The sequence below is a fragment of the Kogia breviceps genome, chromosome 11 (genome assembly GCF_026419965.1).
Source record: "Kogia breviceps isolate mKogBre1 chromosome 11, mKogBre1 haplotype 1, whole genome shotgun sequence".
Classification (NCBI taxonomy): Eukaryota; Metazoa; Chordata; class Mammalia; order Artiodactyla; family Physeteridae; genus Kogia; species Kogia breviceps.
This window is the reverse complement of record NC_081320.1, coordinates 96733990-96750587: the sequence shown is the minus strand read 5'-3', so window position 1 is coordinate 96750587 and position 16598 is coordinate 96733990. Positions and strand designations below refer to the sequence as shown.

Here is a 16598-nt window from a genome sequence, read left to right as displayed (position 1 = left end):
GATGCTGCTGGATTCACTGTAGCTGGAGAGAGGGCTTCATGCATATGTGGAGTGAGTAAACACGACAGTAGATAGCAATATGCTCATAAATGAAAATAAGAGCAAAAAGAAAAGGGAGAAAGATCAATGTCTCCTGAAGTCACCAAGAAGAGGTTCGTAAAGTAGCCTTTGCCGTTCAAACCAGTGTCTGCGGCAGGTTGGCGGAGTGACCCGTAGGCCAGCGCGTGGCCTAAAGCAGACTCTGAGCCTTACCCGTGACGGGCATGGCGTCAGGTGACATTACTGGCAGCCTGGGCTTTGTGGATCCGCTTTCTCCTTGCATAGTCATCCTGTGGATACGTGTTTTCCAATAAGTGGCTTCAGTAAGGTTTATACCTGTGTAGCCTTCTACCGGCTTCATCGGGATTAATCCTGAAAGCAGTTTCTCCGAAATTAACCAATGAGTATAACTGTTTAGACCTGACCAGTTAAACGGCACAGCCAGAACACAGGCTCTGGAATCAGGACCGACTCCAAATCCCATTCATGGCTTTTCTACTTATTGGCTAGGTCATTTTGGCAAAGCTACTCAGTTTCTCCAGTGGTAAAATGAGATAATAGCTATCTTGCAGGATTGTGTTCAAGCTTATGGATGCCTTGTACCTAGCAGGTAGGTGATGACTAAATGGAAAAATTGTTTTGTTTGTTTGTTTTGTTTTATTTTCACTGGACGAGGGTGGGGGCAGTAAGAGGGAGGGGTGTCAGTAGGTCACTGGACCCAGTAGCAGCTTTGCCCCTAACTGGAAGTATAGTCACATGTAAGTTACTTTCTTTCTCTGAATCTTAATTTGCTTAACTTGTCAAAGGAAGGGATTCAACTAGGTGACTTTAAGGAACTAAAATCTAAGATTAAGAAGAATTAATTCCATGTTTCCCACATACCTGACACTGAAATGATCATTCTTCTTAAGGAAATTTAGGTAAGAAAGGTAAGAATACTAAATTAGATGGAAGCAGTATGTAAAGTACAGGAGAGTAGAGATTCTGTGGTGTACATGTGCCAGTATATTTTTCATCATAACCTGAAGCACCACTCATTTCCCTTCTACCTTAGAATGAAGTTTTACATAATTTTTGGAAGCGCTACCTTCAGAAGAGCAAGCAGGCGTATTGTAAAAACCCAGTTTATACCAGTAGAAGGAAAACTACGGTAAGTCACAAATCTGAAAAGTGGGACCAGAAAACATGTCTAGCGAAAGGTAGAGATGACGATGAGGTTCCACCTTACCTGGGTTTCTGATGCTTGTCAGAGGATTTTCAGTGAAGAGGTTTCCTTTATAGTCCAGAAGGACAGGGTCACTGATCTAGACACTGACCCCAAATAAGACATTGATGTCTTATTTGACCAGTTTTGACCGGTTGAAAACAAAGAAATTTGTGGTTAAGTTTCTAAATAGAAGCTTAAGGAGTTTCTACCATTGTACTATTAAAAGCTTTTTTGCATATATTATTCTTTCTGCTTGGAACACCTACTTCCTTTACTTGGTGTTTCAAGATTCAGCTCAGTTATCATCTGGGTGTTTCACCACCCACCCCCATCCGTCAAAGCAGTTAGATTTTTAGCAGTTTGCTATTAGTGCTTTGTAAGTGTGCCGTGGATCACTTTATTTGGGGTAGGGAAGGATTCCACTGCTGAGAAACGTGGGTTTGGTAAGCTTTGATGTGTTTTATGTGTGATACTTATTCTCCAGGGCTGGGAAAAGATTCTGAATCTATTTGACAGACTTTTGTTAAGAGCTTAGAAACTTGGCCCAGTGTTTCCTTGTTTGGTTGGGGTCTCGTAGGTTCCACATGCAGAATTTAGCGACCCAGCAGTGAAAGAAATAGGTCCCTAAGAACGAGAAGTTTAGAAATAGCAGGTGGGGGCTTCCCTGGTGGCACAGTGGTTAAGAATCCGCCTGCCAATGCAGGGGTCATGGGTTCAAGCCCTGGTCCGGGAAGATCCCACATGCGTGGAGCAACTAAGCCCGTGTGCCACAGCTGCTGAGCCTGTGCTCTAGAGCCCGCGAGCCACAACTACTGAGCCTGTGTGCTGCAACTGCTGAAGCCTGCCCACATAGGGCCCGTGCTCCGCAATGAGAGAGGTCACCACAACGAGAGGCCTGCACACCACAACAAGGAGTGGCCCCTGCTTGCCACAACTAGAGAAAGCCCGTGCGTAGCAACGAAGACCCAACGCAGCCAAAAATAAAATAAATAAAATAAATAAATAAATAAAAAAGAAAAGAAGTAGCAGGTGGAGCAGGAATAATGATAGTTCAGTTTGGGGCATAAGTTTGAGACAGCTTTTGGACATCCAAGAGGAAATGTCAAGTCCTCAGATATACAAATCTTCAGCTCAGAGGAGATGTCTGGGCTGGAGATGTAAATTTAGAAGCTGGCAGCTTACACCATAATCAAAACTAAAATGCCATTGTTTGTAAGATGCACCATTATTTTAAGTACTTCCAAGAAAAGATAATGCTGCAAATTAAATCATGACATGCCACTGATTGTAAGATACATCCTGATTTCAGGGATGTTAAAATGTGGAGACATGGGAGTGCATTTTAGAATTGAAAGCAATATAGGTAGTAAATGGTATTTAAAACCACAAGACCAGATGACATCCCTGTGGAGTGACAACAGAGAAGAGGACCAAGAACTGAGCTCTGGGCCACTCTAGGGTTAAGGTCTGGGTCTGGGATAAAAGAGGGAGGAGTCAGCAAAGAAGTCTAAGGAGCCACTGGTGAGGTGGGAGGAAAGCCTAGGGAGTGAAGGGGGCATTCTAGAAACCAAGGGACAGAGGGTTTTAAGGGGAGGGGAGTGATCCACTGGGAGAGATGCTGCCTCCAGCTCAGGAAGGGAGAGGCTGACAGTCGGGCAGCCGGGCAGAGTGGGACCAGCGCCTCGCCTGGAGAGGACGGAGAGGAGGGGTGGAGCCGGCACGTCTGGGCAGCGCCCTCTGGGCATTTTGCTGCGAGGAAGTCCAGAGAAATCGCGCTGTAGCTGGAGTCAAGGGGAGTTTTTTTCTTCAAGTGGAGTTCATGATGGTGCACTGATAGGAATGATACAGGAGAAAGAAGAAATTCTTGATGGAGGAGGAATAGAAGTGAGTGATCATCTTTGCGTAGAGAGGGGGTGGGATCGAGTGCACAAAGGGAGACACTGGCTTTAGAGGGGAGCGTGGCGTGGACAGCACACCAGAAGAATCCGACGGAGGGCAGAGCGCGTGGTGGAGCTGCCGGCAGACGGTTGCCTGCGGGAGCCTGTGGATGTTTCCTCAGGATTGCTTCGGTTTTCTCAGAGGCTCCGCTTATCAGCCAGCTTTATGGTTGCCTGGCCCCTCGTGGGCTCGCCTGTCGGAGGGGATGTGCTCGACAGAAGACACAAGCATTATCCTGTCCCTGATTTTTTTGTCTCATTCTCTTGTGAGTTTCCTTCATATGAGCTTTATCTCCTCATAATAAGATCAAGTTTCTTGGCCTGCGTGGTTGAGAGCATGGTTTGGGGACTGTGATCAGTTCCCCGAGGTAATGTCACTCAATGAGGCCTTCAGGTAGCCAGCCAGCTGACCTTTCTGAGGGACACTCTGACCACCGTTTCAACCATACATGTGTGAAAAATTCAACAAGGGTAAGAGGTGGTATATCCTTGTCAACAGTTAGTGTGCCTGGAGTCAGTGACTGACACTTGATGTTTTTATTGGTGTGGATACCAGAGCTGCAAGAGAGGTGTTAGGTCCAGAGAGAAGGAGGCCTGGCATGGCTGCCTGTTGACTTGCTCACGCTTGTTTGAAGACCTTCTCCAGGAGCACTGCCGGAGACGGTGGGGAGCACGTGCGGAGGGCAGGGCCTCTCGGTCGCAGGGGCCGGGCAGGCGGCTGCAGGTCTCGAGGCTCCTTTTCCGGTGTTTGTGATGCTCAGCAACTGTTTATGTCTATGGAAAGTAATTATGTTGTAAATTCCTGTAAAATCCTAATTTATACTATCTTACAAAATAGGTATTAGAAGATAATCCAAGTCATTCAGACTGGGATAGTGAACCTGAGCTGCTGAGTGACTTGAGCTGTCCTGCGTTTGTTGAGAGTGGAGCAGAATCTCAGCCTGCTGTCCACACTCAGAAGCCTTTCCCCATCATCAGAGCCTCACAGTCAGGTAAGATGAGAATCAAACTACCTAGAATTTTAAACCTGGCAATGCATCTTAAAAATAGTCTAACCTCTTCATATTCCAAGGAGGGAAACTTGGCCTAGCAAGGAAGAATGACTTGTTGAATCATATGGCAAGGAGAAAGGTAAACTAAATGAAATCTTAGTGCAATTTTTAAAAAGGTACATCGTCTCTACATGAGTTTTTTGGTGTGATTTTTTTTTCGGGCGTCTCACTGCTGTGGCCTCTCCCGTTGCGGAGCACAGGCTCCGGACACGCAGGCTCAGCGGCCATGGCTCACGGGCCCAGCCGCTCCGCGGCATGTGGGATCTTCCCGGACCGGGGCACGAACCCGTGTCCCCTGCATCGGCAGGTGGACTCTCAACCACTGCACCACCAGGGAAGTCCTGGTGTGATTTTTAAAGAGAGTAAACAGTAAGTAGATCCAGAAAGGATGCTAGCTCCATAAAGATAGGTGTGGGCTCAGAATTTTCGGAGAAAAGTTGCAGCAGAGAAATGGCAGAACTTAGCCAGAAGGTAAGATAGACAAGAGTCAAAGATAAGTCGCCCAATTTCTCAGCATAGCAGACTGAATAAAACGTACCATATATGTGTGTGTATACATGTGTCTTACCTTCTGATTTAATTCCATAATTTAAAGTAGATAAGGAATATATTTAAGGTTACAGATACAGACCTCATGAAAGCATTTATTCATGATTTTAGTTTCCACACTCCTTTAAAAAAAAAAAGGCAGTGGAAAACAGAGCTCAAAGAACAGACCAAGAATTTATTATAGATTGCTAGAATCTTGATGTGTGCTGATAGAGTTCTTTGAGAGATAGCTTCCAAAACCTCTGGTGTTAGGGATTGTTGAAATCTGCATTAAGCATGGTTATATAAAATTTTCAACAAAACACTTCAGAAGTATGGAGTACTTCTTTGCAAGCCCCTTGCCCTCCAAAGATTAAAAATTCCTATTATCAGCATATCCTCATTTCTTTTGTTTTATTTTGTTTTCTTCAGCGTATCTACATTTCTTGTTGGACTGCACAATGACACAGATATCAGTTAAGTTACATTTTGTGTCCAAAGAAGTTAGAATCATAGGATAATTGGGCGGCATGGAATCTCTGGAGTTTCCTTCTCCATGTTTTCAGGCAAGCCTGGCCCAGAGAGGCCCAGAGGACTGTGACTGCAAACCATCCAAGCCTTTTATTTATTTTAAAAAATATATTTATTTATTTATTTGGTTTGTTTGTTTGTTTTGGCTGTGCTGGGTCTTAGTTGCAGCACGCGGAATCTTCGTTGCGGCATGCGGACTCTCAGTTGTGGCATGCGTGCAGGATCTAGTTCCCTGACCGGGGATCAAACCCAGGCCCCCTGCATTGGGCATGCAGTCTTACCCACGGGACCACCATGGAATTACCCCCATCCAAGCCTTTTAAATAAAGCATCGTGATCATTTACCTATGTTAGGGGTTTTTGTTTGCATGTTTGTTTTTTAGTAAATGATGATCCTTAGAGCCTTATTTTCATTTTTACACTAAGTGTAACTATTCAAACAACTCTTATTACAAAACTCTAAAATGGAGGTATTCATGGGAATTCCCTGGTGGTCTAGTGGCTAGGACTTTCACTTCCAGGGCCCAGGTTCAATTCCTGGTCGGGGGACTAAGATCCCACAAGCTGTGCGGTACGGCCAAAAAAATGCAGATATTCATAAAGAAAATAAGATCACCAGTTATTGTATCACCCCAGAATAACCACTGCCACTGTATTCTACTATATACTCCAAGAGGTTTTTTTTTTTAAATTGGAGTATAATTGCTTTACAATGTTGTGTTAGTTTCTGTTGTACAACAAAGTGAATCAGCTATTAAGTATACAGTGTCCCCATATCCCCTCCCTCATGAGCCTCCCTCGCACCCTCCCTAGCCCACCCCTCTAGGTGGTCACAGAGCACCGAGCTGATCTCCCTGTGCTATGCGGCTGCTTCCCACTAGCTAGCTATTTTACATCTGGTAGTGTATATATGTCCATGCCACTCTCTCACTTCGTCCCAGCTCAGGTTTTTTATTCATGTATATATAGAGAGAAAGGGAAAGAGTTTTATTATTTTGTTTTGCAAAAATGTGAGCTATTTCTTCATTCTTTAAATTTTTTTAATCAGAATTCTACATGCATGTTAATTCAAATAAATTTACGACTTGTTATAATAAATCACAAAAATAACAAATAAAATTAAATTGCAGTCCATTGTCTCCCTGAAATGTCCTGTTTCCAAGAGGCATTCATTTTCAACTCTTTTGCAACCTGCGTATCTCTATCGCATGCTTCTAGTACTACATCTTGATTTCCGGTTTTGGACATTAGCGATTAAATTCCCACTATGGGAGAAGAAGCCTTAGCTCTTTCACTCATCCTCCACTGCCCCCTCCCCATGTAGTTACCAACACACAATTACGAATTGCTCATTCTCTATCTTTCCAATATAATTTTTTACTGGATCAGTTTTTGGTGCTTAAATTATAAGTGTATAAATGCTATTCAGAACTGAACCACATAGCTTACTATGATTACTTTTTCTGTATATCTTTTGGTTTTTCCAGAGTTGATAATTGTCTTGTTATTTGTTTAGTTTTCTACTTATTTATTACTAATCTATAATTTATTACTAATATATCTCCACACTTCCCCTCAGTTCTGAAAATCTCTCAATTCCTTAGATATTCTGTCAATTTCATCTTCTGTAATAGACTTTCTGGAGCTTCTGAGCTGCTCTGATTGAGAATGATGTATTTCTAGACCTGTGTCCCAGCTGTCTTTGGGATCTCTTTACCACCATTCCAAGGATTCTGTCCCCTCTCTTTTGTTAAATTTCTTATTTCCTTGATCTCACTTCATCTTCCTTCTTGGTTCACTCCCTCATTTTTGTGGAGCATCTTTTCTTATTTTGCTGAGGATATTAATATTATTTCCCACTGATTTGAAAATTTGTTTTGGCCTTGCCTGTTTATATTAGAGGATTTCTTCAAGTGTTTAGCGAGCCTAAGAAGGCTAGTCCTGTTTAAGAATGGAGATTGAGGGCTTCCCTGGCGGCGCGGTGGTTGAGAGTCCGCCTGCCGATTCAGGAGACACGGGTTCGTGCCCCGGTCCGGGAAGATTCCCGCATGCTGCGGAGCGGCTGGGCCCGTGAGCCGTGGCCGCTGCGCCTGCGCGTCCGGAGCCTGCGCTCTGCAACGGGAGAGGCCACAACAGTGAGAGGCCCGCGTACCGCAAAAAAAAAAAAAAAATGGAGATTGAAAAGTTGATTGAAACTTTGTACCCATGATTAATCTTGTGAGCTCTGCTCTGGTTTATTTTCTTAGTGAACCTTCAGCATTGTCATCTTTAATTTTTTTCCCTGCCTTAGCTGATCGGATTTTCCATTTGGGGGTTATAACCCTGACTGTTCCGGGAACTGGGTGGGCAAAAGGCCTTGGGGGAGGAGGGAGTTGTCTCAATACTCAATATGTAAACATTCACTTAATCCTCCTGTTTTCAGTAAGATACCCCTACTTCAACTGCGTATGTGACTGACGCCCTATCCCAGAGAGCCCTTTGTTTTACTGTCTCTAGGGGAGAAACTTCCAATTTTCTGGCAAGAGTGGGGAGCAGTCATTTGGCCGCATGGAGTTTGGGGAGAGGTCTGGGTGCCTAACTTCTTCTTAATCGGACTTTCAAGCTACCCTCCCAGTATTAGTCCTGCTTCACTCAGTTGCCAGGGGTGCCTGGTTTAACTGATTCCTGAGCTTTCTTCAGAGGTCCCCAGGGGAAAATTAGATTGATCCCTGGCTTTCCCTACTGCTGGCTGTGAATCCAGCTTTTTCAGTACTGCTAAGGCAATAATCATCCATCCATTTGCTTTCCAGCTTTTAAAATTTTATTGCTGTTGTCTCCTTTTCCATGTTATTTGTTCTTGTATTTATATCTTGTGAAAATTTTTTTATAATTGAAGTGGGACAGAACAGAGCCTAATGTATGTTTTCAATCTGCCATCTTAACTGGAAGTCCCTACATGTTGTTATATATATAATATATATAGAAGGTTTTAACATGATATTTTATGGAAATCTGTGTCCTTGTATATTCCTTTAAAACAGTAGTCTTCAAACTTTAGCATCTACCAGAATCACCTGGAGGGCTTGTTAAACCACAGAGCGGTAGGTTCGATAATTTGCAGCTCTAGTAAGTTCTCAGGTGATGCTAATATATCTGCTCCAGGGACTGTACCTTGAGAACCACTGATGTAAAGCATTGTGTAAATTGTTATGCACTGCTCCCTTGCATGGAGTTATTTAATTACATTTCTATTCCAGTCACTTGGTTGGTTGAAATTTTTGTCTTATTATAAACAGTGTTGCCACAACATGCCTTGACCCTGAACCTTTGCATGTTTTTAAAATCATTTCACTAGGATGAAATCTGAGAAGTAGACCCGCTAGACCGTTTGTCACCAAATATTTATTGGGTTCCTCTTCCGATCTAGAGACTGTTCTGAGCTCTGGGGACGCGGTGGTGAGCAAGACTGTCCTCAGGCCGCTTAGAGTGTCCTGGGAGGAGCTGACGATAAATGCAACCCTGAAAACGGAAAGTTCAGTTCCTGATAAATGCGATGAAGAAAGGATTTACAGGATTTGGAAAAGGGGATTTTGAGGGATAATTTGGAGAGTTTTTGCTCAAGAAAGCTTGGAGTTTCTCAGGGTCATTCCTCATCCTGCTTTTTAAATCTATCCTCACTCCTTACTTTAAACACCAGTTATATCCTGACAACCCTAAAATTCCTATCTCTTTCCCATCCTCTCAACTATAGGATTTTTTATATTCAGCTACCTACTCGACAGTTCTGTTTGTATGCTTAATAAAATCTTACACTTGTGCAATTCTGATATCTTGATTTCTCTTGTCAAACCTGATCTTTTGCCATCTTCCTTGTCTCAGTAACTGGCATCTCCATTCTTCTTGTTGCTCAGTCCAAAACCCTTAGAATCCTACTTGTCTTCTCTTTTTTTTTCTCATACTTCACATCCAGTCCATCAGTAAAGCCTCTTGACTCTGCTTTCAGAATATGTCCAGAATCCAGCCATCTCTCACCGTCTGTGGGGTCGCCTCGCCAGTACAGGGGCCCGTCGTTGTCGACCTGGAATCGTGGTCTCCCGTGCGCCCTCCCCAGCTCCACTCTTCATAGCAGCCAGAGGAACCTTTTAAAACCATAAATGAGATCGTGTAGCTCTTCTGTTTAAAACTCTCCAGAAACTTCTTACGTACTTCGAAGAAAATCTAAAGTACAAATCATGACCGACAAAGCCCTTTAGCAATATGGTTTCTTACTCTCTCCTGTCATGTCTTAACACTTTCCCCTCACCCGTGGTGCTCTCGCCACACTGGCTTCCTTGATGTTCCTTCAGGTTGACTCTGCTGATGTACTTGGTGTTCCTCTCCAGATCCTTAAGACTTATTCTCTGATTTCATTCAGGTCTCTGCTCAGATGTCACTTTCCCAAAGAGGCTTCTCTGACCACCTGTGTAAAATAGCACATGTCTCTTCCCTTCCCATCATTTTGTATGCCCCTCCAGTGCTATTCTTCTGTGTTGTGCTTAACCACTGTCTGCAAATTTTTGTGTGTGGGGTGTTTATTTACTGTCTCTCACTACTGGTATGTAGGTTTTAGGAGAGATGAGAGACTGTACACGGTCATTTCCACAGAGCTAGAAGACTGGCACAAAGAATGAGGTAGATAAGTGTCTGTGGAGTGAATGAGTTGAGGATGGAATAATGCCCCGTGGAGGAGGATGCCTGCAGGATGGGAGTGGGAGGGGGTGCTGCCTTAGCTAGTGTTTGGAGAGCCTCTCAGACAAGGGGACATGTGAGTTGAGGCGTGACTCAAAGGAATTACACATTTTTTGCTTTGTAATTGTTTGTCCTTTTATTTATTTGAAAAATTGTTCCTGTTAACTATACAAAAATTCAAACAAGACAAACCCCTCCTTGGAATCTCAGCTCATCTGACTCCCACAAAGAACCAGCAGTTACCTTTTTGGACAATTTTCTTCTGAATCGTTATTGCTCTTTATTGCCAAATTGTTCTTTGTAAAGATTATATCAGTAATCTAAAGATACTTAAAATACCTCTTTGGATTTTGCTGTTTTTCTTCTTTGCTGTCCCAAATAGTTGCTTGCACTTTTAAAAATCTCCCTTTGTCCTTTTAGAAACGGCATCTGTCTGTTCTGGATCTCTGGACGGAGTTGAGTATGCACTGCGAAAGGAGAAGGGAATTGTGAAGATGACTGTGCCGCGGACGCTAGCCTTCTGCTACCTGTCATTGCTTTGGCAGAGGGAGACAATCACTCTTGCGGATCTTCTGAGGTGAGCTGGGCCTCTCAGATAATGCTGCTTCTGCTGACTCTCTGTGTGCGCTAGGAGACAACCTTGGATATTTTGGATTTTACAAGGAGGCTTAAATTAAGAAAGGGAAAGATTGGGCAGTCTGAATTCTAACTCTGAAGTTTAATTCTCCTTGGGATAATAATTCATCTCCTTGGTTTCCTTATTTATGTAGTGGAAATAATACTATTTATCTTACAATGGGGTATTAGAAAATTAATTATCTAATGTGAGTAAAGTGCTTTGAAGATGAAAAGTGATATTTAATTACCTGAGTAGTATTATTAAGTATTTTTCATTTTTGAGAGAGAAGATGAACAGACGACCTTTACATTGGCAAATGTTATTAGTAGTTACACAAAAGCATACATTGGTATTGTTAAGAGCTAAAATATAGGTTGTGTTTATAAGCCAAAATTAAAAACAAAGCTATTAAAAGAACCTGTTATGTAGATAGTCAGCATTTACATTTTTCCAGGTAATCTGCCGTGTTTTATAGTTAATGAATAAATTATGGCATTCTATGTAAGAATTTCTCATTAAATAGAAGATGTGCCAAAATCATTAATGTGTTAATTTTCCCTTGCTTCATATGTGTTCTAAATAGTAACATTTGAGGTTTTTTTAGTGTGTAGAGTGATTTTAAGAGCACAGATTTAGAACCAGACTCCTGGGTTCAAATCATGGCTCCGCCATTTATGTGTTATAGGACCTTGAGTAAGTTATTTAATTTCTCTCTGCCTCTGCTTCCTCATTGGTAAAATGAGGCTAATAAGAATATCTACCTCAGAGGGTTTGAGACTACTTTCAATAATTAGTACTACATGAGAAGCACATAGTGCCTGGCACGTAATAAGAACTCAATGCTGGTTATTGTTGTTTATGTTTGCTTCATCATCATCATCATTATAGGCACTAGGCCCTTTGATTAAATAAAATGCCTCTGGTAAATGAAGATAGTGCCTTTGAATTTGGCCACATCAACCAAATAACAAGGCTTTTCTCAGATGTGATTAACAGTACATGCAAGTTGAAAACTTCCCTAATACGGAAAAGGAAATAGTCAGTCAAGTCCAGGAAGCGCAGAGAGTCCCCTACAGGATAAATCCAAGGAGAAACACACCAAGACACATTAATCAAACTGTCAAAAATTAAATACAGAGAAAAAAGCAGCGAGGGAAAAGCAACAAATTACCTACAAGGGAATCCCCATAAGGTTAACAGCTGATCTTTCAGCAGAAACTCTGCAAGCCAGAAGGGAGTGGCAGGACATATTTAAAGTGATGAAAGGGAAAAACTTGTAACCAAGATTACCCAGCAAGGATCTCATTCAGATTCGACAGAGAAATTAAAACCTCTACAGACAAGCAAAAGCTAAGAGAATTCAGCACCACCAAACCAGCTTTACAACAAATGCTAAAGGAGCTTCTCTAGGCAGGAAAGACTTACAATAACAAACCCAAAACAATTAAGAAAATGGTAATAGGAACATACATATTGATAACTACCCTAAATGTAAATGGATTAAATGCTCCAACCAAAATACATAGACTGGCTGAATGGATACAAAAACAAGACCCGTATATATACTGTCTGCAAGAGATCCACTTCAGACCTAGGGACACATACAGACTGCAAGTGAGGAGATGGAAAAAGATATTCCATGCAAATGGAAGTCAAAAGAAAGCTGGGGTAGCAATTCTCATATCAGACAAAATAGACTTTAAAATAAAGACTATTACAAGACACAAAGAATAAAAGGACACTACATAATGATCAAGGGATCAATCCAAGAAGAAGATATAACAATTGTAAATACTTAGGCACCCAACATAGGAGCACCTCAATACATAAGGCAGATGCTAACAGCCATAAAAGGGGAAATTGACAGTAACACAGTCATAGTAGGGGACTTTAACCAATGGACAGATCATCCACAATGAAAATAAATAAGGAAACACAAGCTTTAAATGATACATTAAACAAGGTGGACTTAATTGATATTTACAGGACATTCCATCCAAAAACAACAGAATACACTTTCTTCTCAAATGCTCATGGAGCATTCTCCAGGATAGATCATGTCTTGGGTTGCAAATCAAGCCTTGGTAAATTTAAGAAAATTGAAGTTGTATCAAGTATCTTTTCTGACCACAGCTCTATGAGACTAGATATCAATTATAGGAAAAAAACTGTAAAAAATACAAACACATGGAGGCTAAACAATACGCTACTAAATAACCAAGAGATGAGTGAAGAAATCAAAGAGGAAATAAAAAAATATCTAGAAACGAATGCCAATGAAAACACAACGACCCCAAACCTGTGAGATGCAGCAAAAGCAGTTCTAAGAAGGAAGTTTATAGCAGTACAATCCTACCTCAAGAAACAAGAAGAATCTCAAACAACCTAACCTTACACCTAAAGCAATTAGAGAAAGAAGAACAAACAAAACCCAAAGTTAGCAGAAGGAAAGAAATCATAAAGCTCAGATCAGAAATAACTGAAAAAGAAATGAAGGAAATGATAGCAAAGATCAATACAACTAAAATCTGGTTCTTTGAGAAGATAAACAAAATTGATAAACCATTAGCCAGACTGAAGAAAAAAGAAGACTCAAATCAACAGAATTAGAAATTAAAAAGGAGAAGTAACAACTGACACTGCAGAAATACAAAGGATCGTGAGAGATTACTACAGGCAACTATATGCCAATAAAATGAACAACGTGGAAGAAATGGACACATTCTTAGAAAAGCACAACCTTCTGAGACTGAACCAGGAAGAAATAGAAAATATAAACAGACCAATCACAAGCACTGAAATTGAAACTGTGATTAAAAGTCTTCCAACAAACAAAAGCCCAGGACCAGATGGCTTCACAGGCGAATTCTATCAAACATTTAGAGAAGAGCTAACAGCTATCCTTCTCAAACTCTTCCAAAATATAGCAGAGGGAGGCACACTCCCAAACTCATTCTACGAGGCCACCATCACCCTGATACCAAACCCAGACAAAGATGTTACAAAAAAGGAAAACTACAGGCCAATATCACTGATGACCATAGATGCAAAAATCCTCAACAAAATACTAGCAAACAGAATCCAGCAGCTCATTAAAAGGATCATACACCATGATCAAGTGGGGTTTATCCCAGGAATGCAAGGATTCTTCATTATACGCAAATCGATCAATGTGATACACCATATTAACAAATTGAAGGATAAAAACCATGTGATAATCTCAGTAGATGCAGAAAAAGCTTTTGACAGAATTCAACACCCATTTATGATAAAAACGCTCCAGAAAGTAGGCCTAGAGGGAACTTCCCTCAACATAATAAAGGTCGTATATGACAAACCCACAGCCAACATCGTTCTCAGTGGTGAAAAACTGAAACCATTTCCACTAAGATCAGGAACAAGACAAGGCTGACCACTCTCACCACTATTGTTCAACATAGTTTTGGAAGTTTTAGCCACAGCAGTCAGAGAAGAAAAAGAAATAAAAGGAATCCAAATTGGAAAAGAAGATGTAAAACTGTCACTGTTTGCAGATGACATGATACTATACATGGAGAATCCTAAAGATGCTACCAGAAAACTACTGGAGCTTATCAATGAATTTGGTAAAGTAGCAGAATACAAAATTAATACACAGAAATCTCTTGCATTCCTATACACTAATGATGAAAAGTCTGAAAGAGAAATTAAGGAAACACTCCCATTTACCACTGCAACAAAAAGAATAGAATACCTAGGAATAAACCTACCTAAGGAGACAAAAGACCTGTATGCAGAAAACTATAAGACACTGATGAAAGAAATTAAAGATGATACAAACAGATGGAGAGATATACCATGTTCTTGGATTGGAAGAATCAACATTGTGAAAATGATTATACTACCCAAAGCAATCTACAGATTCAGTGCAATCCCTATCAAACTACCAATGGCATTTTTCCCAGAACTAGAACAAAAAAATTCACAGTTTGTGTGGAAACACAAAAGACCCCAAATAGCCAAAGCGGTCTTGAGAAAGAAAAATGGAGCTGAAGGAATCAGGCTCCCAGACTTCAGACTGTACTACAAAGCTACAGTAATCAAGACAGTATGGTACTGGCACAAAAACAGAAATATAGATCAATGGAACAGCATAGAAAGCCCAGAGATAAACCCACACACATATGGTCACCTTATCTTTGATAAAGGAGGCAAGAATACACAATGGAGAAAAGACAGCCTCTTCAGTAAGTTGTGCTGGGAAAACTGGACAGCTACACATAAAAGAATGAAATTAGAACACTCCCTAACACCATACACAAAAATAAACTCAAAATGGATTAAAGACCTAAATGTAAGGCCAGACACTATCAAACTCTTAGAGGAAAACATAAGCAGAACACTCTATGACATACATCACAACAAGATCCTATTTGACCCATCTCCTAGAGAAATGCAAATAAAAAGAAAAATAAACAAATGGGACCTAATGAAACTTAAAAGCTTTTGCACAGCAAAGGAAACCATAAACAAGATGAAAAGGCAACTCTCAGAATGGGAGAAAATATTTGCAAATGAAGCAACTGACAAAGAATTAATCTCCAAAATATACAAGCAGTTCATGCAGCTCAATATCAGAAAAACAAACAACCCAGTCCAAAAATGGGCAGAAGACCTAAATAGACATTTCTCCAAAGAAGATATACAGATAGCCAACAAACACATGAAAGGATGCTCAACATCACTAATCACTAGAGAAATACAAATCAAAACTACAATGAGGCCTTCCCTGGTGGCGCAGTGGTTGAGAGTTCGCCTGCTGTTTCAGGGGACACGGGTTCATGCCCCGGTCCAGGAAGATCCCGCGTGCCGCGGAGCGGCTGGGCCCGTGAGCCATGGCCACTGAGCCTGCGCGTCCGGAGCCTGTGCTCTGCAACGGAAGAGGCCACAACAGTGAGAGGCCCACGTACCGCAAAAAAAAAACTACAATGAGATATCACCTCACACTAGTCAGAAGGGCCATCATCAAAAAATCTACAAACAGTAAATGCTAGATAGGGTATGGAGAAATGGGAACCCTCCTGCACTGTTGGTGGGAAAGTAAATTGACACAGCCACTATGGAGAACACTGTGGAGGTTCCTTAAAAATCTAAAAACAGAACTACCATATGACTCAGCAGTCCCACTACTGGTCTTACACCCTGAGAAAACCATAATTCAAAAAGAGTCATGTACCACAATGTTCATTGCTGCAGTATTTACAATACCCAGGACATGGAAGCAACCTAAGTGTCCATCGACAGATGAATGGATAAGGAAGATGTGGCACATATATACAATGGACTATTACTCAGTCATAACAAGAAACGAAATTGAGTTATTTGTAGTGAGGTGGATGGACCTAGAGTCTGTCATACAGAGTGAAGTAAGTCAGAAAGAGAAAAGCAAATACTGTATGCTAACACATATATATAGAATTTAAAAAATGGTTCTGAAGAACCTAGGGGCAGGAGAGGAATAAAGACACAGACGTAGAGAATGGACTTGAGGACACGGGGAGGGGGAAGGGTAAGCTGGGACAAAGTGAGAGAGTGGCATGGACATATATACAGTACCAAATGTAAAATAGATAGCTAGTGGGAAGCAGCCGCGTAGCACAGGGAGATCAGTTCGTGCTTTGTGACCACCTAGAGGGGTGAGATAGGAAGGGTGGGAGGGAGGGGTTATGGGGATATATGTGTAAGTATAGCTGATTCACTTTGTTATACAGCAGAAACTAACACACCATTGTAAAGCAATTATACTCCAATAAAGATGTTTAAAAGAAAACACAAAAAAACAGTACATGCAGAGTCCATGATTCAGTGAATTTTACTGTTAAGCTAAAAACCTCGGGACTTCCCTGGTGGCGCAGTGGTTAAGAATCTGCCTGCCAGTGCAAGGGACACCGGTTCGAGCCCTGGCCCAGGAAGATCCCACATGCCGCGGAGCAACTAAG

At 41.5% G+C, this 16598-nt stretch overlaps 1 protein-coding gene across 2 annotated transcripts in view; it reads left to right on the top strand.

The window, feature by feature from the left end:
* The window catches only part of TAF1B (TATA-box binding protein associated factor, RNA polymerase I subunit B), a 59395-nt gene that overhangs the window by 7826 nt on the left and 34971 nt on the right, over window positions 1-16598 (top strand). For both annotated transcript variants that reach the window (XM_067008168.1, XM_059078382.2), the window contains exons 5-7: window positions 1094-1189; window positions 4022-4175; window positions 10422-10578. In XM_067008168.1, the coding sequence (XP_066864269.1) occupies window positions 10496-10578 (83 nt within the window). In that variant the 5' untranslated portion in view covers window positions 1094-1189; window positions 4022-4175; window positions 10422-10495. The remainder of the gene's footprint in view (window positions 1-1093; window positions 1190-4021; window positions 4176-10421; window positions 10579-16598) is intronic.